Source organism: Tasmannia lanceolata, unplaced genomic scaffold, assembly GCF_043159265.1.
Source record: "Tasmannia lanceolata isolate RefF3 unplaced genomic scaffold, GAP_Taslan_0.1 ptg000037l, whole genome shotgun sequence".
In the NCBI taxonomy this organism is placed as follows: domain Eukaryota; kingdom Viridiplantae; phylum Streptophyta; class Magnoliopsida; order Canellales; family Winteraceae; genus Tasmannia; species Tasmannia lanceolata.
This window is the reverse complement of record NW_027518714.1, coordinates 59,323,662-59,346,096: the sequence shown is the minus strand read 5'-3', so window position 1 is coordinate 59,346,096 and position 22,435 is coordinate 59,323,662. Positions and strand designations below refer to the sequence as shown.

General features: G+C 39.6%; 1 protein-coding gene and 1 pseudogene across 1 annotated transcript; one reads left to right on the top strand and one right to left on the bottom strand.

Moving 5' to 3' along the window:
• Positions 1-298: 298 nt before the first annotated feature.
• On the bottom strand, positions 299-3,666 carry LOC143860529 (auxin efflux carrier component 5-like). Its single transcript, XM_077371211.1, has 5 exons — positions 2,987-3,666; positions 2,643-2,728; positions 2,328-2,485; positions 1,433-1,509; positions 299-479 (listed from the first exon to the last, which is right to left on the bottom strand). The coding sequence occupies exons 1-5, from the start codon at positions 3,664-3,666 to the stop codon at positions 407-409; spliced, it is 1,074 nt and encodes a 357-aa protein (XP_077227326.1). The 3' UTR covers positions 299-406.
• Positions 3,667-6,275: 2,609 nt separating this feature from the next.
• The window catches only part of LOC143861645 (uncharacterized), a 29,289-nt pseudogene continuing 13,129 nt past the window's right edge, over positions 6,276-22,435 (top strand).

The following is a 22,435-nucleotide window of genomic DNA, read 5'->3' as shown; positions in this document are numbered from 1 at the left end:
TAATATTTTTCCACAACAGTTTTTTGCATGATTTTTTCCCTTGGTTGCAAACAGCTTAGTCAAAACTAAAAATCATGCTCTGATAATTGCGTATTTCATTCTCACAATACACCATTTAATCAGTATATGCACGTAGTGCTCTAGATTAGTCTTCAGTTAACGAATATTAAGCTTGGTTGCGAAAATTAGTAAAGCACTGAACTGAAAGATGAAATAAAATCATAGTTGGTTGAAATTGTTTTTATCATATGAACAGATGATAAAAAGAGCATGAAGACTGATGACTATTTTTTTTGCACTTAGCATTAAGAAATTAAATCATAAATCTCTCTTTCTTAGGAATTAGAGCCTAGCAAAGGAATTTTTCTAATTTCCATTAAGTCAAAAAAAAAAAAATCCATATTTATCAGCTCAAGAACCCTAGAACAACATAGTATCCGATCAACACAGGCAAGGAAACCAGCGTTCCAAATGCCACCCTGCAAACAAACATAGAACTGTGTTAAACCTTTGGTGTTTGGATCTATGGAAAAGAAAATTAACTTGGGTATTATATAGGTTTGCTTTGAGAGGAAATTTTTGTGACTCTGGAAAAAAAAAATCCTTGAAAAACGAGTTTACCAATCACTAGAAATTTTTTTCCTTTAAAAAATTCCGTACATCAAAACAGGAAGCCCGTATTAAATTTCAGGAAATGATATCAGCACTCTTTATTTTGTTACTACCATGTTTTGATAAAGGGATTGCGTAAACCCAAGTTCTTTAAACAGATGTCAGATGTTATTACAGTTCCCAGAAGCTCTCAATAGCCAGTTAAAAAAGTAAAGACGACCTGAGTTTGTGCAATTATTAAAACAAATGAACGGTTTGGATCATTCTATGAAGTGGGCCCCACTAATATTTGAAAAATAGCATACAGACCGTATAAAACCTCTATACGCTTTGAACAAGGAACATGACCCAAATATCAAAAGGCAAGCTTTTTTTTTTTTTTTTTTTTTTAATATATAGTAGCGAATTTTATTGCAAAGAAAAAGGGGGACCGGTGGTAAGGGAACGAAAAATCAAATAAACAAAGGAAGCAAAGATAAAGAGACTAGGGGGTATAACCCGGAAGGGTGTGGCTCTTTGGCGTAAAGTCATGGGTTTCCTCCCCAGTGACGAGCGTTCGAATCCCCCCTTGCTTACCCGATGCGCGTGGTTTCCGGGTGATTGTGTGCATCCGTAGGGAGGGTGGGGGGACACCCTTGGTTACCAAAAAAAAAAAAAAAAGAGACAAGGGGGGAAGAGAGTCAAAGAGAGCTAAAGCCTCATTAGAAACTCCTACTCTAGCTAGGCTATCCGTGGTGGTATTAGCAGAGCGCCGAACATGATTAAATACCATAGCCGAGGGACACATCAAATCATGCATCTCAAAAGTTAAGCAACTTACGCAGTGCTAAGCACGTCTGCGTGTAATCCGTATTCTCTGGCATAGATGAAGGAGGTGATGGACTGTGGCAATGCTGCCTGCAATTGCATTTAACCAAACAATTCAGTTCACCTAATCAAACACTTTCATCTGAGCTCTCTCTCCCTCACTCTCATACATATATGGGGGGGAGAGGGAGGGCTTGTGTGTGTGTTAATGATTATATAAGAATTTACACTATGTATATGGGAAGTGATATTTTCTATCCCCTTTCTCTGCATTTCCACTCTTTGTTTCTGTTTTACTGACAATGATGTCATCATCGAGAAAACAGAGCATAAAAATATATTCATTTTTAGGAAAATACAATCCAAATGGGGTGAAATATCATCTTCCTTCCTTGTGTATATAGTATATTAATATATGGAAAATAAATTTTTTTTTTTTTGAGTGGTGGAAAATAATATGTCTATCCCCCCTTTCCGGCAAGTATTTCAATCCTATTTTGTTTGCCTTTTCATTTAAAACAATGACTGCATTTCACTCTCCTTTTTTGTCTTTTCCTGAGAACATATACACACACACATCAAGTGAACAAGGGCGTCTTTGTATTCCTCAAAAAATATTTGCATAAAATCTTATATTCACATAGTTTTGAAGTTAAAAAAGAAGATTATTTACAAATACAGTTAAAATAGTTTTATAAATGATATAGTTAATTGCTTCCAAAAAGGCCTTGAGGTTTAAATTCCCAAAAAAGATTAATTTAAAATAATATTTTTTGAATAAGGACCATTTTTGGTGACTCCAAAGAGATCCTAATAAGTTGAATCTTGTGTTGTTTAACAGTGGGTAAGTGCATGTGACATGCAAATTAAATTGCTAATAATGTATTTTCAGCATGAAGATGAGTTACCTGAATGATAGCAACACGTAATATGGTTCCATGTAAGCCCACGGCAACAGCGCCGATTGCCATGGTAGCTGGTCCGGCGATAAATCTCAACACCATACTGAACACAGTTAGGCTTGCGCCACATACAATTAGCTTCTCCTGTAATGCCATAAACAATCCTGCAAACAACACAATGAAGCCATTTTAATGCAACTCTGTAACTAATCAAACTATAAAATTGTGAAACGAACTATTACTCTAACCCCTGATACCATGTAAAACAACCAATTACTTACATGGTAATTAAGTATAAAAGAGTAAAGTATGGTCTCTTACCCATGCTAAACATGGCCAAACCGCTTCCTGCTCTTGACATGATCTGTACAGATCCTTCTACGATACTCGGCATCTTCAAATGCCACCTATATGGACATCCAGTCACTGGTTAGAAAACATGCACCAATTACTGATCGCATTAAACTTCACCTAGCATGGGAAAGGTTATAGCTTCTGAACTTTTTTTTTGATATATAATTTATTCCTGAACATGTAATTTCAAGATAGTCCCACAGAAGATTAAATTTAATCATAGTACAGCCATAAATTTGTGAGATTCACTGATCATTTGGCTCTACAATTTTTTCCGTAGATTCTACTAATATTCATTAGATTATTCATACCTGTTTGAAATAGAAGCCCATATGATGCCAATGATACTAGCGTAAGAGTTAGGATTAAGAGCGAGCTTTACGCACACTATCTTCATTATAGACCAAAAAGAAGGTCTACTTATAATCTCCACATTTTTATTTCCTTCCAAGTCTTTTGTAGAATCAATAGAGATGGCATGAGTGTCACCAGTCATGGATGTTGCTGAATTATCGTTCCTAGCCTTTCGAAATTCTAACACAAACAAAAGAATAGTGAACCAGATGATGGCTTGCACTACAAAGGATTGCACCACCAGGGCTACTGCATCTTCCCCATACATGGCCTTTAGTAAGGGCACCCCAACTACCAAAGTGTTGCTTAGAGTCGACAAGGAGAAGTTTGTTATAGACCAACAATAACTCCCTTTGCTACTAAACTTGACCCACATGGCTAATACGACAATGATGATAACCTTCGAGATGACATCTGCACATATGAATCGATAGTTCATTTCGAATGGGTCGACGTGTGCAGTGAACTCAAAGGTGAAGAGAGGGAGAGTGAAGAAAGATATAAGGCGGTCGATCGCCACGCACTGTTCAGGGGTGAATATGTGGCACCACCTCACAGACCCATATCCTAGACACAATGCTACATATAGAGGTGTCATGGACTCCACCACCTTGTAAACATCCCCCCACCCTATCATTCTTTTCTCCTCTTTTCACCTTCACTCCCTCCAAATAAAGGCTTGAATTGGGTTTTAACCCGAAGTAATAAGTTCATTCATGCAACAACATATATATACTTCAAAGAGACAAGAAATTGCTAGAGAGAATTTATTGACATGTGCGCATACGATTCTATGCAATGTAGTGTTGCTTTCACCAAGAGTATATTTTGACAATTGGAAATGATATTTTTATCCATTTTTTCAGCATTCCACACTCTTTTGTTTGTCTTTTCCTAAAAACAACTACATTCCCATCCCTTTTTTGTTTGCCTTTTCCTCTTGGTTGTGGGGGTGGAGGAAGGGGAGTGGGAATATCCTATGACCAATGGCAAGTGTTTTTGTTGTCCATGAAAAGTTGTCATTCATTTCACCCATACAGTAGTTCATAGTTAGCAATCTTTTTCCATCAGTTAGAGTAAAAAATGATGGCCAGCCCTTACTCCACCCATTTTGTAAAGAGAGTCTTGCTATTATTATTAGAATACATGCATCTATAAATGATGCCCTTATTCCACCCATTCTGTAAAGGGAGTCTTGCTATTATTATTAGAATACATGCATCTATAAATGATGGGAAAATTGCAATGTACTTTGGTTTAATTCTGTTGAATCAGGGATGCAAATAATCATGGTTCTTTTTATTTTATTGTTTGTACCCACTTGGTCTTTTAAGTGGAATGTTTTCCTCGGCTTTCTTCTACGGTTTGAGAAGGCAAGTAGGAAAGCCTTTAAAAACAAAAGGAAAGGGCAAAGTTGAGTGGTTTTGACTTTTGAGAGGAGAAAAAGGTTAGGGCAAAGAGATGGATTTTCTGTTGGGCTCCTTGAGGGCTTTTGTATAAAGCAAAAGCAGAGGGATTACCTCATGCCATATTCATTAAATCTTTATAAACGAATGGTGTGGAATGAAAGTAGCTTTGCCTTTTATCTTTTTTGCATTTTCTTTCCATCTTAGCACCATGTTTGAAAAACCACATGAAAGTCTTGAGTATCTGCTTCTGTGGGTTGCTTACTTTCTTTGTGTTGAGTAACTATTTTAAATGCAAACATTCCTAGTAAATATTATTCTATGCTTAGTCAGGACCGAATTCTTGCCATGTTTTTTGTAAGGGTATATCTATAGAGATTTTATATGGTGGCCGACCTTGTTTCCACACGGTCGGCCACCTGATAATTTCTCATATATTCAAACGGTGATCTAAAAGGGATATGCATTGCATGGTCCAAAGTTTTCCATGTGCAATGTTATGGAGCCAGTGCTCTTTCCTGCAGTGGCTATTGGATAGTGGATACCACCACCTCAACTCTGTTTTGGACTCCTTTTATTGCTGGTTCAACAGAACCATTGATTCAGTAGCTGAGAAAGAAAGCTATGGGATCTAATCTAGTCATTCAAACCAAATATGATAGGATGAGATGCTGATATGCTCCAATGCTTATGTTAGGTCAATAAAATGGCCAAGCAAGCCATAGTCTTCCACCCTATGTAACAAATATCTCCGATATTTTCAAAATATAGTGATTTTATCTCGATATTTTGATAAAATGACAAAATCCCAAAATAATCCCGAGAATTAAAAAAATATAGCGATATTTTCATTTACCGTGATATTTTTATTAATTTATTTTTATGTTTTTTTAAATAACTTTATTTTATCATGATTTTTCCCAACATAAACCTGAAAAAACTAAGAAAGATTAATGCATCATGAGATTTTCCCTTGCCGTAGCTTCCACCATTTCCAATCCCTCATGTTTGTCTTTTCAAAAAAATGGTTGCATTTCCACCTTTTCTTTGTCTTGTCCTGAAAATGAAATCATTCCAGGAAAAAGGCAAACAAAAAAGGTGGAAAGATCATTTTCCTTTTAGAATATGTCAATTAATATGGAATTTAAGAATGTGAAGAGGGTGGAAGCTTTGAGCTAAACATTGTTATTCTGCCCCAAGTTTGTTCTATGATTCCTCCAGTGATTTAGAGCTTTGAATTGTTATTGTGCACTTCTCTTCATTTTACACGTAATCATTAATATTGTGATTACAACATGATACACCATATATTACAAAACCATAGCATTAAGTAGTGTAATCAGATGCACAAGGGAGTGGTTTTGTAATATTTACTTCTATAGATTGAATGGTTAGGATTATGGTTTGGAGATGGTTTGTTAGGAACACCCTATCTATGTGACGTCCTATAGAATGAATGGGTTGGATGGGTCAAACAACTATGGGAGACGGTGTAGTATGAGTTCGAGCTCAGAAACCTCGCCCTCTAAATTATATATGAGGTCCACAAAAGTTACTGGTGGAATCAGGCTTTAAGAAGGCTAAAACTTAGGCTAAAGCACTTTCTTATGCTTCCGGGCCTTGCTAAAAAAAGGAATTTTGATAGACCAGAAAGGAGAACGGCTAAATAAATACAAAGATAATGACCCAAACAAGCCACAAGAGATGGAACAGAAGCAGCACACAATATGCAAATCAACATGGCTAGAACAACATTTAAAGGCAAGAATCAGAATCAGTTACACCAGAAAGCTACGATCAATAATCAAAACCAAAAGGATAAGAACAACTACGATTAAGAATGAAGAGCAGAGAAGGTTCCTGCAATGCAAGAGTTTGGAAATCCATTGCCTCGCCAAGGATAGTGGCTTTTGCTGAACGGTGATGAAGAAGAAGATCAACACATGTGATCCTCTCAAAAGGAGAAAATTTCATATTGTGAGCCGGTGCATACTTTGCATGGAGAATGAGGAGACACTTGATCACTTGTTGATCAAATGCCCTTTCTCTTATAGACTTTGGCAGTAGACTATAAAGGGACTTGGATTGGAATGGACTTTATTGATAATCCAAAATTCGAAGCAGGCGACAATTAATGTGTCACACAACCCCGTTACAGTGTTCTACCCCTTGATATATTGACTCATACAATGTCACAGCCACTACCCAATATTTGTAAATATGGCTTACATCTCCAATTTTTCTACTCTCTACTCCCTCCTTAGCAAGTTTATCATTAGCTGATCTAAGCGTGTGTGACAGTTGGACAGATAACTCTGCAACAATCTTGGATCTCCATTATGATGCTGGAAATAATAAAACATTTAAAGAGAAAGAGAGAGGCATAAGCCGAATACTACTTGGCCAGATCATTGCAAGGCTTCTGGCGAGGGTTGAGCGTGATCACCAAAATCACTCTCAACCCTTAAATACTGACAAGAGGAAGGACTTGCCAGCAAAGCCTAGCAATGAAAAGCCAAGTTCTCTGGAAGAGGAGGAAATTGAGTACTCTTCCAAAGAAGAGTCGGAACAAGAAGTTGGTGAAGAAGAACACCACCATCAGAAGAAAAGAGAAATCCTCCATCAAATGAAAACTGAACCCTCAAAGGTTCAGAAATTGAGAAAGAGCATGAGAGCAAGGAAATTTAGCCAGAAGATAAAAGAAGTCGTGGATCACCAAGGGCTTAATCTCATGAGTATCTCATGTGTATTCTCTCTTCTTTTGCTTGTTTTAAGTTTTGATACCAAGGGTATCTTGTCCTTGGTTGGTTTGCCCCCTTACTTACTCATTGTTCCAAGGATTGGGGAGTGGTCTTGTTTCTCTTATTGTATCACCTTTCTTTAATTAATATTCTGGTAGGGGTTCGCCTAACCCCAGCTTACTGATCAGAAAAAAAAAAGGCTTCTGGTAAGGGGTTAAATTAGCTTTTTAATCTTTTTATATTCACTCTTATTTCTGAATGGTTAATATTGATTCAAAACAGGCATCACCTACGCTAAAGGTGAGTTCTATTACCCAACAGTTGGCTGTTATATCTGCCTTATAGAAGTGGGCTTGTTTGAGTTGTCTTCCAGTCTGGGCCAAGGATTTTGGTGGGCTTGTTCTCATTATGTCTTGAAGGGTTGTTTGGATGTAGGGAAAATTAATCTCCAAAATTATTTCCATGGAAAATGACTTTTCCAGCAATTGACTAATTCATTTTTCATGGATTTTTTTTTTCAAAATAATTTTTTTTCCTTGTTTTCTAGTACAAGCTCAATTGCTTCAATTAAGAGGGGTTTTGTTAGTCATTTTTAAGACTCTGTTTCATATATTTTCAAATTCATTAATTTCACTTGACTACAAACATGTGCACTGGAGCAATCTTTTGGTTACATTTATTTATTTTACGTTGCGAATATGAAAATTATTTGTATCAAATATTATACAAAATAAAACCACAGTATGTGCTGCATTTTCAAATGAAGGGATAGCAAATCACTTAATTTTGTTTTTCTTATAATATTAGATACAAAGTCATGTAATTGAGATATTACGAATTATATATGGTATTATTATTTTCGTAGTATTAGTAAACTAGTAATAGTGGTCTTTAAAAGGAAGGGGAAATTATCGTAGCTACACTTTGCTTTCTGTGTACCAAAACAAAACCACAGCATGTGCGTAATTTTTTTATATTCAAAATACATAAGTTTTATAGGTTTTGCCTATAGGAGTTTCAACTCTGAAGGAGTGTTTTTGTATTTATTTCATTGTTACTTTATCCTCTCACCGTAAACTTAATTAGTTAGTGGCAAAGTTATAATTATCTTGTGTGGAGGAAACCGAATAAACACACCTTTCTAAAGGCGCATATCATTTTGATACTGTTTACAAGCATATTCCTATCGCAGAGTTCTTCCCATACTATCCAAAGACTATCATGCCATTGCTTTTGATTGGCTAGGTAAGTCATATACTACCATGAGAATTGTTGGTCAAATTCAATTTGGCAATGTATAAAAGACATTTTATGTCAGGCGATTGATTGAAGTTTTTAAAACTTTTATTAACTCCTTGGGCAAGTGGGAAACCCATTTCCCCTAAAACGCATTTCTCACGAGTGGGAAACCTGTTTCCCCTAAAACGTGTTTCTCGCGTTTCGGAAACGTTTCCGAAACATGATAAAAAAATTGGAGAAATATTTCTGAAACGTGTGAGAAACATATGAGAAATTTATGTAAATAATGTGTTAAACGCATGATAGACGTATGCAATACTAGTAGAAAACGCACATGAAACTTTTAGGGAACATGTGTGGAACTTACGAAAATCATTTTGGAAAAAACACATCTAAAATTGTGGAATAGATATTAAAAAAGGAAATAATAGCATATATTATAATAAAAATAAAAGTAAGAAAAATTCAAATAGAAATTTGAAATTAAGAAAATTTAAATCTACCAAACCACATATTTCGTGTTTTATTTGTCTCATGTGTGCATTTTCTATCGTTTGTGATTTCCTAAGACATTTCTCATACTATTTTCTATCGTTTTCTCGTTTCTCGTTTCCCATATCATTTTTTCATGTGTTTCCCGTTTCCGTTTCACGTTTCGTTTCCTGAATTCATTTCCCGCCCTGGTAACTATGCTTTTATTTGACTGTGAAGCGTCTAACATTAGGCAGGCTATGTCATGTGTGTGTCTACTCATATATCTTTCGTATGTGTTTTTGTTATATGCTAACAGAGCGACAATTTACATATTTTTTAGGTTTTGGATTTTCAGATATGCCTCAACCAAAATATGGTTTTGACTACACTTTGGATGGTAAATTGTTCTAGAACCCTGGATAACAAGGGAGTACAAAAATTATTCTTGCCCTATCATTCTAGAACATTCATTGTAAATTGTTCTAGAACCCGGAAGGGTGTGGCTCTTTGGCGTAAAGTCATGGGTTTGCTCCCCATGACGAGCGTTCGAATCCCCCCTTGCTTACCCGTTGCGCGTGGTTTCCGGGTGATTGCGCGCATCCGTAGGGAAATAGTCCTACCCCCGAAGGGGGTGGGGACACCTTTCGTTACCAAAAACAAAAAAAAGAAAGAAACCATTATTGTTAGTGATTTTGCATTTTCAAAATCATGTATATTACATGTTTTAGTGTTTTGGAAAATGTTTTATCAAAAGCGTTTGGGAAAAAGAAAATGTTATCTTGGAAATATTTGCTTTTACAAAAGGATGTAGAAGTGTAGTTGAAAAGATAGTTCCACATTGGATGAGAGAAAAGAAAGAGAAGGGCTTATAAAGCACTACCTTTTCTAACTCTTGTTGATTGCACATTGGGTTGAACCCATGGTTGGACCCGCGGGACGGTGCAACGCACCGTTCGCACACGCGCACGCGCACGCGCCGTGGGCAATGGGCTATAGGGCGCATAGTGGCGCTTTATTGGCGCTTTTTTAGGCGCACTTTGCACTTCGCACGTACGCAACGTCGCGAGGAGCGATTGGAGCCTTTAATTTTTCCAGATTTGATCTGCACCGTTGGATCAAGATGAAGGTGGACCGGTTGGATGGGTGGGTCAAATGGTTCGCAGGCCCATCAAGCCTAATGGTTCAGTTGGGTTGGGCTTCGGTTCGGGCCTAACGGTCGGCCCAACGGGCCCATGACTCCAACGGTCAAAGGGTGTGATCAAATGGGTTGTGTCCCTTCCCCCAACGGTCATGTGCCAAGGGGGTGCGATCCACACCATAAATGGTTGATCTAACGATGACTGGGTTGGAGAGAGGTTTTACTCAAACCAACAGTCACCTCTAGAATCGATCAGGACCATTCAAAATCAATGGGTGCGATCTAACGGTCAGATTTCAAACATTCTGGAAAGGTGCCCTGTAGAGGTGTTTTTTCACACTGAAAAGACACCAGATGGTCTATAAAAAATGTGCAAACTTCAGTCATTTCAAATAGAAATCGAATTGGCAATTCTGACTGATTTTACACTCTCTTCTACACTCCTACAAAAATCCCCAAGTATTTCTACATACTGTTTTTCTTTTGTTTACTGTTCTAGATACTGTTTTTCTGCAGAAACAGAATCTAGAGATTTCTCTAAGGCTTGAGATTTTGGAAGGGCATTTCGGGTTTGATTCCGCTAGTGCTACGCGTCATCAAACATTAGTAGGGCTTCCCTACTAGGCTTCATTGTATCTTGGAGGCAATTCGCGGATCCCCTTTGCACACTACTAGTGGGGGCGAATCTTGTCTTAAGGAAAGTGATATCACGCCTTGAAGCAACAAGTTTCTGTTTTCTATCATCAACAGTACCCTCAACAAATTTTCCAACAATCTTAAGACAAGAATCTTCTACTGTTGTTTCAATGGCACTTTATTCAGTTCGTCAAATGACCCAAGACTTTGTCAAACTCGAACGTTTCGACAAAGGAAATTTCAAGCGATGGCAGAAGAAGTTGCACTTCATTTTGACATCACTCAAAGTGGTCCATGTTCTCACTACTCTAAAGCCGCCAGCAAATGAAAATGAAACTTTGGCGGAGGCTCGTGCAAGGATGAAGTGGGAACAGGATGACTACATTTGCAAAGGGCACATCCTAAATGCTATGTCAGATACACTATTTGACATATATCAAGGCATGGGATCAGCTAGTGAAATCTGGAATGCACTTGAAGCCAAATACTTGGCGGAAGATGCCAGTAGCAAGAAATTCACTGTGAGTCAATTTTTAAATTTTAAAATGGTAGATGATAAGTCTGTTATTGATCAATTACATGAAATACAACATGTAATTAATCAAATTCATTTGCAAGGCATCCTTCTTGATGATTCCTTCATTGTCCCGTCAATTATTGACAAACTTCCACCAAATTGGAAAGACTTTAGAAAAAGTCTAAAACACAAGAAAGAGGAAATGTCTATTGAAGACTTGGCTCAATGCCTCAGGATTGAGGAAGAGTCAAGAATCAGAGACAAGAAAGAAAATGAAACTGTATCCTCTAAGATCCATTTGGTGGAAAATGTCAAGAATTCGAACCAACAAAGAAAAGGCAATTGGAAGAGAAACAAACACCCTGAAAAGAATACTAATAAGAATAAGAAAAGAAAGGGTGCTTGTTTCAACTGTGGCAAACCAGGCCATTACAAGAGTGAGTGCCGACTTCTTAAGGATAAGAAGTCGGGTGCACCAACAGACAAAGAAAAGTTTGTCGCCATGATTTCAGAGGCAAATATGCTTGAAGATGGCAATGATTGGTGGATTGACTCTGGTGCGACGATGCATGTCTGTAAAGACAGGAACCTGTTTTCAACTTATGAAACAGTTGAAGATGGAAGCGTGTTATACATGGGAAATTCGTCGACAGCAGAAGTCAAAGGGAAGGGCAAGGTGGAACTTGAGTTCACATCCGGCAAGCGACTCACTCTAACCGGTGTCTACCATGTACCAGAAGTTAGAAAGAACTTAGTGTCTGGAAGCATTCTCAACAAGAATGGCTTCAAACTTGTATTTGAATCTGACAAGTTCATTCTTTCTAAGGGGGGTACTTTTGTTGGGAAGGGATATATGTATGAAGGGATGTTCAAACTTAATATCAATAAAGTGAATGTCTTTGCTTATGTTTTGGATTCTTCTTTATCTTTATGGCATAATCGTTTAGGACATGTAAATACTAGGAAAATGAATGATATGGTTAAGTTAACCTTAATTCCTAAATATGAAAATGACTTAGTAGATAGATGTAAAACATGCATGCAAACCAAGATAATCACTAAGTCATTTCCTAAAGTAGATAGAACTTCTAACTTGTTAGATTTCATTCATAGTGATGTATGTGACATACATAGTGTTCCCACAAAGGGAGGTAAAAAGTATTTTGTTACATTTATTGATGATTATTCTAAGTACTGTTATGTTTATCTACTTAGTCATAAAGATGAGGTTTTAGAAAAATTTAAGATTTATAAAACTGAAGTAGAAAACCAATGTATAACAAGCATTAAATGTCTCAGATCAGATAGAGGTGGTGAATATCACTTTCCTCATTTCTGTGAATCAGTAGGCATAGTCCATGAAACTTCTGCCCCTTATACACCACAACAAAATGGTGTAGCAGAAAGGAAGAATAGGACACTTACTGAAATGATTAATGCTATGCTTGTTAATTCTGGTTTAAATAAAAGTTTTTGGGGTGAAGCCTTACTTACAGCTTGTCACATTTTGAATAGGGTACCAAGTAAGAAATCTAATATAACCCCTAATGAATTGTGGAAGAAAAGGAAACCAAACTTAAGTTACCTTAAAGTTTGGGGTTGTAGATCTATAGTTAAAGTCCCTAAACCTAAGTTAAGAAAATTAGGTGAAAAGGGTATTGAGTGTATCTTTTTGGGATATGCTAGTCACAGTAAGGCTTATAGGTTCTTAGTTATAGAACCTAATGATTTAATAGATGTCAATACCATAATTGAATCTAGAGATGCCTTTTTCTATGAAAATAGGTTCACTTCAATTCCTAAAGAAATTGAACCTACAACTTCTGTAGATCATCCTTTAGAATCACAAACAGAAGTTGGTGAACCTAGTGTACAACCTAGTAAAATAAGAAGAAGTTCAAGAGATAGAAGGGATAGGAGTTTTGGCCCTGACTTTGTAACCTACCTGGTAGAAGGGACAAGGGAAAAACTCCAAGGTTCTGTCTTGTTAAACTTTAGCATAGAAAGTGACCCTCAAACCTATGGAGAAGCCATAAAGTCACAAGATGCTGCTTTTTGGAAAGAAGCAATTAATGACGAAATGGATTCTATCATGGGTAATAAAACTTGGATTTTGGTTGATCTTCCACCTGGGTCTAAACCTATAGGATGTAAATGGATCTTCAAGAAGAAGATCAAAGTAGATGGGACCATAGAAAAGTTTAAGGCAAGGTTAGTTGCCAAAGGGTTTACTCAAAAACCCGGTATTGATTACTTTGATACATATGCACCTGTTGCTAGGATATCTACCATTAGAGTGTTGATTGCCCTTGCTTCCATATACAAACTTCACATTCACCAGATGGATGTTAAAACCGCATTTTTAAATGGTGAACTTGATGAAGAAATGTATATGGAACAACCTGAGGGATTTATTCTGCCAGGCCAAGAGCATAAAGTATGTAAGCTTATCAAATCTTTGTATGGGCTTAAGCAAGCCCCTAAACAATGGCATGAAAGATTTGATAAAGTCTTAGTGTCAAATGGTTATAAGATACATGAATCAGATAAATGTATATACAGTAAATTTAAGGGCAGCAAAGGTGTTGTTATTTGTTTATATGTTGATGACATGTTAATTTTTGGTACTGATATTGCAAGCATTCAAAGTACTAAATCATATCTTTCTCAAAACTTTGATATGAAAGATATGGGTGAAGCTGATGTGATTTTGGGTATTAGAATCATAAGACAGGACAATGGTCTTATTCTAACACAATCACATTATATTGAGAAAGTTCTTAAAAAGTTTAACCATTTTGAATGTTCACCCATTTCAACACCTTTTGACCCAAATATAAAGTTGTATCTTAATACTGGTAGGACTATCTCTCAACTAGGGTATGCTAGTGTAATTGGTAGTCTTATGTATGCTATGACTTGTACTAGGCCAGACATAGCATATGCTGTAGGTAAACTTAGTAGGTTTACCAGTAATCCTAGTTTTTCTCATTGGAATGCAGTCTATAGAGTTTTAAAATATTTAAAGAAGACTATAGACTATGGTTTATGTTATAGTGGGTATCCAACTGTAATAGAAGGATACTCTGATGCTAGTTGGATAACTGAGCGTATAGACCATTTATCAACCAGTGGGTGGATTTTCACCCTTGGTGGGGGAGCAGTCTCCTGGGCCTCTAAGAAACAGACATGCATAACAACTTCAACTATGGAAGCAGAGTTTATAGCTCTGGCAGCATGCTGTAAAGAGGCAGAATGGCTTCGGAATTTGTTATTGGAAATTCCGTTATGGTCTAAACCAATGCCATCGATTTATGTCCATTGTGATAGTCAGGCCACACTATCAAGGGCATATAATCATGTTTATAATGGTAAGTCCAGACATATAGGACTTAGACATAGTGCTATAAGAGAGTTACTTACTAATGGAGTAGTAACTATTGATTTTGTGAGATCGAGCCAAAACTTGGCCGATCCATTCACTAAAGCTCTTGCAAGAGATCTGGTGTGTAAAACATCATTAGGGATGGGGTTAAAGCCATTAACCAATAGTCACCAATGATGGAACATCAACTCAACACTTGGATAAACATCAAGTCTTGAGTTCAATGAGTCCAAGTACATCATATGGAGTGATTGCAAGCACTATAATCTGTATTATTTGCCATCCCAAGATAAAGTGCTTGGTACCTGTAATGTTTAAAAGGAGAAGGCTGAGTATTTAAACTCTTAATAGGCTTATAACATAGTGTTGGAGTGTCTTAGTTACAGGGGCACTCTTGATAAGCCTACCTATGTGAGTGTGGGAGTGGTGCCGCTTCCTATGAGACCTGGCTAGTCTCTAGAGCGCTCATGAAACCAAGATATAGACACAAGGCCAGTTCATGTGTCGGTTTTAGAAATTGCCCAAAGAGGTGAAATCTTGTGTGTGTGACGTATCCGGTTAATCATATAAAATAGCTAGTTCAAAGATACGTCTACTATGCAATTCTGGTTAACTTTGATATGTCCTCACTAAGTGAAGGTTCAAATCGAGAGATACCTTCATCTATGCATAAGATTTCCAAGCCTGATGAGAAAATTTTCTTTGATTTTGAAAATGGTGGGGGATTGTTAGTGATTTTGCATTTTCAAAATCATGTATATTACATGTTTTAGTGTTTTGGAAAATGTTTTATCAAAAGCGTTTGGGAAAAAGAAAATGTTATCTTGGAAATATTTGCTTTTACAAAAGGATGTAGAAGTGTAGTTGAAAAGATAGTTCCACATCGGATGAGAGAAAAGAAAGAGAAGGGCTTATAAAGCACTACCTTTTCTAACTCTTGTTGATTGCACATTGGGTTGAACCCATGGTTGGACCCGCGAGACGGTGCAACGCACCGTTCGCACACGCGCACGCGCACGCGCCGTGGGCAATGGGCTATAGGGCGCATAGTGGCGCTTTATTGGCGCTTTTTTAGGCGCACTTTGCACTTCGCACGTACGCAACGTCGCGAGGAGCGATTGGAGCCTTTAATTTTTCCAGATTTGATCTGCACCGTTGGATCAAGATGAAGGTGGACCAGTTGGATGGGTGGGTGTGGAACCAGATCCGGGACGGGCGTGGGGGGACGGGCCCCCGCGCGAGTCTCTAGACCATCCACGTGAAGGAGAGCCCCACCAAGGAACCCTCGAAAGAGTGCCCCTCACAGCATGAGCGGCGATGTGAAGTGAGATACCTCTCGATTCGGGGACTAGCCCGGATTCGAGACGCACCTTAAGCAAAGAAAGAGTCGCCATCCAAGGAAGTGGGCCCTGGATCCCATGCTGTGCTCTGTTGCAACGGATAACCAGAGATATAAAATAGGGTTCGTGCCTGATGACGAATGGGGAAGGGATTAGGCGCCCCCAATTCGCCCAAGTGCTAGCACCTGGTCTCTTATGCTATTTATTATTAATTTTGAAGAGTTTTGGGCGAAAATCATGCGAAATGGGAACGAATATCTCCGAGATAACGTCTAGCTAATCATGCATGTCTCGGAGATGAATAAGAAGCACACACAAAAGAAATGAAAGATATGTCGCCTAAGAATAGCTAGGTTATGAGTGCCATGCCTAATTGGTGTCTAAGTTCTGGTGGACAAGCACATGCATGCTACAGCTAAAGGTATAGGATCTGTACATGAAAATAAGAAAACACAGCAAAATACGCAACACACGACTCAACAAGACAAATCCTAAAATTCTAATGCAGGACTTGACTCGGACCAGGATGGCCATTCATCCTAGCTGCACTACGTATCCCGGCCTCGGGAAGAATCAGAGCCAACGTAGTTCGGTGTCCTATGCTAAACTACAATGCCTAAACCTCTAGGACCGCTATCCTAGACTCGATCAACTAGACTCGACTAGTTTTTAAAGCTTTTTGTGCGATTGCTTAAATTCAAGTGGATTGTGATTTTTACGACTCTCTATATGTCCTAACTAATGCAGGTTGTTTAGCCTTAAGCTAATGCAGGTGGGCCCTACATCCTATGTGTATCTAGGCTGTGCAACATAAAGAAAACCATGGGCTGACTATATGCTTCCTAGTCTAGCCATCGGTTCGACTAAGTGTCTGACCGATCGACTCGAGGCCTCCTAACTCTAGGGACACTCACACGACATGACACACCACATCAATACAAATCAAGACCGACTCCTAACTCTAAAACACCCTAAATATCTAGGACAGACTCCTAACTCTAGGGGAAGATCTTTTTGAAAAGGTTTTGAAGTTTTTTGTATTTTTGGGAGGTTTTGAAGTTATGAAAAATGGTGAAAGTTGTGAGAAATATTTACAAAAATGGTGACTGAAAATGGTGAAAGGGTGTAAAAATGGTGACTGAACTCAGGGTGCCAGCAGCACGCCTGAGCTGCCTACGTACCCCTCAGCTAGGGATCAAGCCATCCGTAGTTCGGACTGAATCCCTAACTACTCTGCAAATGACTCAAGATTTTTTGAAATTTTGATTTTTAAAATGTTTTTGGATTTTGAATTGTTTTTGAGATGTTTTTGAATTTTCAAGTGTTTTTTGGAATGTTTTTGTTGTTTTCAAGTGTTTTTGAAATGTTTTTATTGTTTTTTGACACCAGAGAATAAAATCCTATCATCATAAGGGTAGGGAGACTTCTGGAATCCCGCAAAGGTTGGACATCATCCTATACTTTGCGGGGGAACGAACAGGAAAATAACTCGGCAAGGGTTGGACAGCATCCTATACCTTGCAGGAGCGGGTAAAGATCACAACTTGATGGGAGGATGGACAGAATCCTAACCCCTATGATGACAGGAAAAATTCCTGGACTGACTGAAGGACTGACTCCTGTGCTGAAGACTGTTATAATTACTATTTATAATTACTATACAAGATTACTATTCAAAAATACTATTCATAATTACTATTTATAGGTACTATTCAAAACTACTATTCATAATTACTATTTATAAGTACTATTCAAAACTACTATTCATAATTACTATTTATAAGTACTATTCAAAAACTACTATTCATAGTAGGACCCGCTGATGTGGGACCCGCTGTTGTGGGACCCGCTGATGTGGGACCTGCTGTGGGACCCGCTGTGGGACCCGCCGATGTGGGACCCATTGATGTGGGACCCGCTGTGGGACCCACTGATGTGGGACCCGCTGTGGGACCCGCTGTTGTGGGACCCGCTGTGGGACCCGCTGTGGGACCTACTGATGTGGGACCCGCTGATGTGGGACCCGCTTGTGGGACCCGCTGTGGGACCCGCTGATGTGGGACCCGCGGATGTGGGACCCGCTGATGTGGGACCCGCTGTAGGTCCTACTGATGTGGGACCCGCTGTGGGACCCGTGTAGTGCAAAGAATGAATAATTAAAAAATAAAAAAAATGAACTTACGCCACAAAAGATCCAGGAAGGTGTTGACAGAGTCGTGCTTGTGTGGGGCCCGCTGATGTGGGGCCCGCTGGAGGTGGGGTGGAGGAGATGGGGATGCCGGTGGAGCTCCGGTGGTTGGTTGGGAGGATGCCGGAGAAGGTGGCCGGAATCCGGTTGGGTTGCCGGAGGAGAAGACCCTTCCTCTCTCTCTCTGCAGATCTCTGTCTCTCTCTCCCTCTCTCTGCAGATCTCCCTCTCTCTCTCCCTCTCTATCTCTCTACCTCTCTCTCTACAGATCTCTCTCTCTCTCTCTCCCTTTCTCTCTCTTTCTCTGCAGATCTCTCTCTCCCCTCTGGTTTTTCTTCTACTCTCGTTTCTTTTTTTTTTTTTTCTCTTCTGTCTCCAGAGGGTTGGCGACCAGAAGAAGGTGCTTGAATGGTTTTTTTTATTGGGGGGTTTTGGGTTGATTTTTTTATTTTTTTATTGTTTCGTGGTTGGACTTTATGAAAGAAGGCCTGGCCGACGAAGACAAATGCGGAGGAAATGAAGAAAAACGAGGAGAGGTGGGGACAGTGATGATGACGATTTTGGCATCTTCTCTGTCTCTCGTCTGTCTTCGTTTTTTTTATATTATATATATATATATATTTATATATGTAAAGAAAATGAGGAGGAAACGAAGAAACATGAGGAGAGGTGGGGACAGTGACGATGATGATTTTGGCATCTTCTCTGTCTCTCGTCTGTCTTCGTTTTTTTTTTAATATTATATATATATATATATATATATTTATATATGTAAAAGAAAATGAGGAGGAAATAAAGAAAAATGAGGAGAGGTGGGGACAGTGATGATGATGGCTTTGGCATCTTCGCTGTTTCTTTGATTATCGCACATACTTTGCCTGTCTTTTTCTTCATTTTTCGCCCGATTGCCCTGAAATTTTGTCGGGGGACTCTCGAGAATACTAACAACCTCTTGGGGAGTTTGTACTCACAAATACGCACAATAAGATGCTCCAAGACTCAAACCTTCTTCTCATTTTGGGCTCAGTCCCCAGGAATTTGCGGAGATTAATTTTGGGATGTCTTGGGACTCGAAATTTGGGAATTTTATTGGATATTCAATTTTGGGGACTTTAGGGCCTTGTCAAAATGGGGTGTCTACAGATGCCCCTCTTTGGCAGAGCGTGCTTGTCGCGCGAATGTCAAAGCTGAACAGACAACACATTTTGACTGGCCCAAAATCAGAGGGTTTTTTTTTTTTTTTTTTTTTTTTTTTTTTGGATTTTTTGTTTTTTGTTTTTTTTTTTTGGATTTTTGAAAATGATACTCACAAAGATAACATGGTGAAATAGCCTTTCCCCGGACGCTGACTCTACAAACGCTGGTGAGATAGCCTCTCTTGAACTCGTAACTCAATTATGGATATATGGATGAGATGGCCTCTCAAGGGATAGTGAGACAGAGACAGACTCTCACCAATTGCAGAATGGAATGATTAGACAACATCTAATTAAGCCACTCAGGGATTTGGAGATTGTAAAGCGGAATGATTGGACAGCATCATGATCAAACCTGATTCGGGATCCGAGAAGACGGCATCTTGACAAATGAACGCAGCGAATTGATTAGACAGCATCATGATCAAACCTGGATCGGGATCTGAGAAGACAGCATCTTGACAGATGAATGAAGCGGAATGATTAGACAGTTATCATGATCAAACCTGGATTGGGATCTGAGAAGACAGCATCTTGACAGATGAACGAAGCGGAATGATTAGACAGTTATCATGATCAAACCTAAATTGGGATCTGAGAAGACGGCATCTTGACAGATCAACACAGCGGAATGATTAGACAGCATCATGATCAAACCGGAATTGGAATCTGAGAAGACGGCATCTTGACAGATGAACAGGGCGGAATGATTAGACAGTTATCATGATCAAACCTAAATTGGGATCTGGGAAGATAGCATCTTGACAGATCAACACGGCAGAATGATTAGACAGTTATCATGATCAAACCTAAATTGGGATCTGGGAAGACAGCATCTTGACAGATCAACATGGCGAAATGATTAGACAGTTATCATGATCAAACCTAAATTGGGATCTGGGAAGATAGCATCTTGACAGATCAACATGGCGGAATGATTAGACAGTTATCATGATCAAACCTAAATTGGGATCTGGGAAGACAGCATCTTGACAGATGAACAGGGCGGAATGATTAGACAGTTATCATGATCAAACCTAAATTGGGATCTGGGAAGATAGCATCTTGACAGATCAACATGGCGGAATGATTAGACAGTTATCATGATCAAACCTAAATTGGGATCTGGGAAGACAGCATCTTGACAGATGAACGAAGCGGAATGATTAGACAGTTATCATGATCAAACCCAAATTGGGATCTGGGAAGACAGCATCTTGACAGATCAACACAGCGGAATGATTAGACAGTTATCATGATCAAACCTAAATTGGGATCTGAGAAGACAGCATCTTGACAGATGAACACAGCGGAATGATTAGACAGTTATCATGATCAAACCTGGATTGAGATCTGAGAAGACAGCATCTCGACAGATGAACGAAGCGGAATGATTAGACAGTTATCATGATCAAACCTGGATTGAGATCTGAGAAGACAGCATCTTGACAGACGAACGTTGCGGAATGATTAGACAGTTATCATGATCAAACCTGAATTGGGATCTGAGAAGACAGCATCTTGACAGATGAATATAGCGGAATGATTAGACAGCATCATGATCAAACCTGAATCGGGATCTGAAAAGACAGCATCTTGACAGATGAACACAGCGGAATGATTAGACAGCATCATGATCAAACCTGAATCGGGATCTGAAAAGACAGCATCTTGACAGATTGACAACAGCGGAATGGGTGCTCTAAGGGAGACTTTAGTGAGGTGCTCTCAGGGAGACTTTGGTTGGGTGCTCTCAGGGAGACTTTGGTGAGGTGCTCTCAGGGAGACTTTAGTGAGGTGCTCTCAGGGAGACTTTGGTTGAATGCTCTCAGGGAGACTTTGGGTGGGTGCTCTCAGGGAGACTTTGGGTGGGTGCTCTCAGGGAGACTTTAGTGAGGTGCTCTCAGGGAGACTTTGGTGAGGTGCTCTCAGGGAGACTTTAGTGCGGGTGCTCTCAGGGAGACTTTGGTTGGGTGCTCTCAGGGAGACTTTGGTGAGGTGCTCTCAGGGAGACTTTAGTGAGGTGCTCTCAGGGAGACTTTAGTGAGGTGCTCTCAGGGAGACTTTGGTTGGGTGCTCTCAGGGAGACTTTGGTGAGGTGCTCTCAGGGAGACTTTGGTGAGGTGCTCTCAGGGAGACTTTAGTGAGGTGCTCTCAGGGAGACTTTAGTGAGGTGCTCTCAGGGAGACTTTGGTTGGATGCTCTCAGGGAGACTTTAGTGCGGTGCTCTCAGGGAGACTTTAGTTGGGTGCTCTCAGGGAGACTTTGGTTGGGTGCTCTCAGGGAGACTTTAGTTGGGTGCTCTCAGGGAGACTTTGGTTGGGTGCTCTCAGGGAGACTTTAGTGAGGTGCTCTCAGGGAGACTTTGGTGGGGTGCTCTCAGGGAGACTTTGGGTGGGTGCTCTCAGGGAGACTTTAGTGAGGTGCTCTCAGGGAGACTTTGGTGAGGTGCTCTCAGGGAGACTTTAGTGCGGGTGCTCTCAGGGAGACTTTAGTGCGGGTGCTCTCAGGGAGACTTTAGTGAGGTGCTCTCAGGGAGACTTTGGTTGAATGCTCTCAGGGAGACTTTGGGTGGGTGCTCTCAGGGAGACTTTAGTGAGGAGCTCTCAGGGAGACTTTGGTGAGGTGCTCTCAGGGAGACTTTAGTGCGGGTGCTCTCAGGGAGACTTTGGTTGGGTGCTCTCAGGGAGACTTACACGGATGATGCCTCAGGGGTCTTACATAGATGGGATGCCTCAGGGGTCTTACATAGATGGGATGCCTCAGGGGTCTTACACAGATAGGATGCCTCAGGGGTCTTACATAGATGATGCCTCAGGGGTCTTACACAGATGGGATGCCTCAGGGGTCTTACACGGATAGGATGTCTCAGGGGTCTTACACAGATGATGCCTCAGGGGTCTTACACAGATGGGATGCCTCAGGGGTCTTACACGGATGGGATGCCTCAGGGGTCTTACACAGATGATGCCTCAGGGGTCTTACACAGATGGGATGCCTCAGGGGTCTTACACGGATGGGATGCCTCAGGGGTCTTACACAGAAGGGATGGATATTTCTTTTGATTTTGATTGATTGATTTATTGATTCAGATTGATTCATTTGAAAATTGCTTTGTCTCTTGCCGAGAAAATGGGATTGCGAGT

Excerpts from the sequence above, each read along its gene's own strand:
- LOC143860529 (XM_077371211.1), bottom strand. The coding sequence starts at position 3,666 with ATGATAGGGTGGGGGGATGTTTACAAGGTGGTGGAGTCCATGACACCT. Across the intron at positions 1,510-2,327 it reads TACGTGTTGCTATCATTCAG|GCAGCATTGCCACAGTCCAT; the intron begins GTAACTCATCTT and ends ATGCAATTGCAG. Across the intron at positions 480-1,432 it reads GCAGACGTGCTTAGCACTGC|GGTGGCATTTGGAACGCTGG; the intron begins GTAAGTTGCTTA and ends GTTTGTTTGCAG.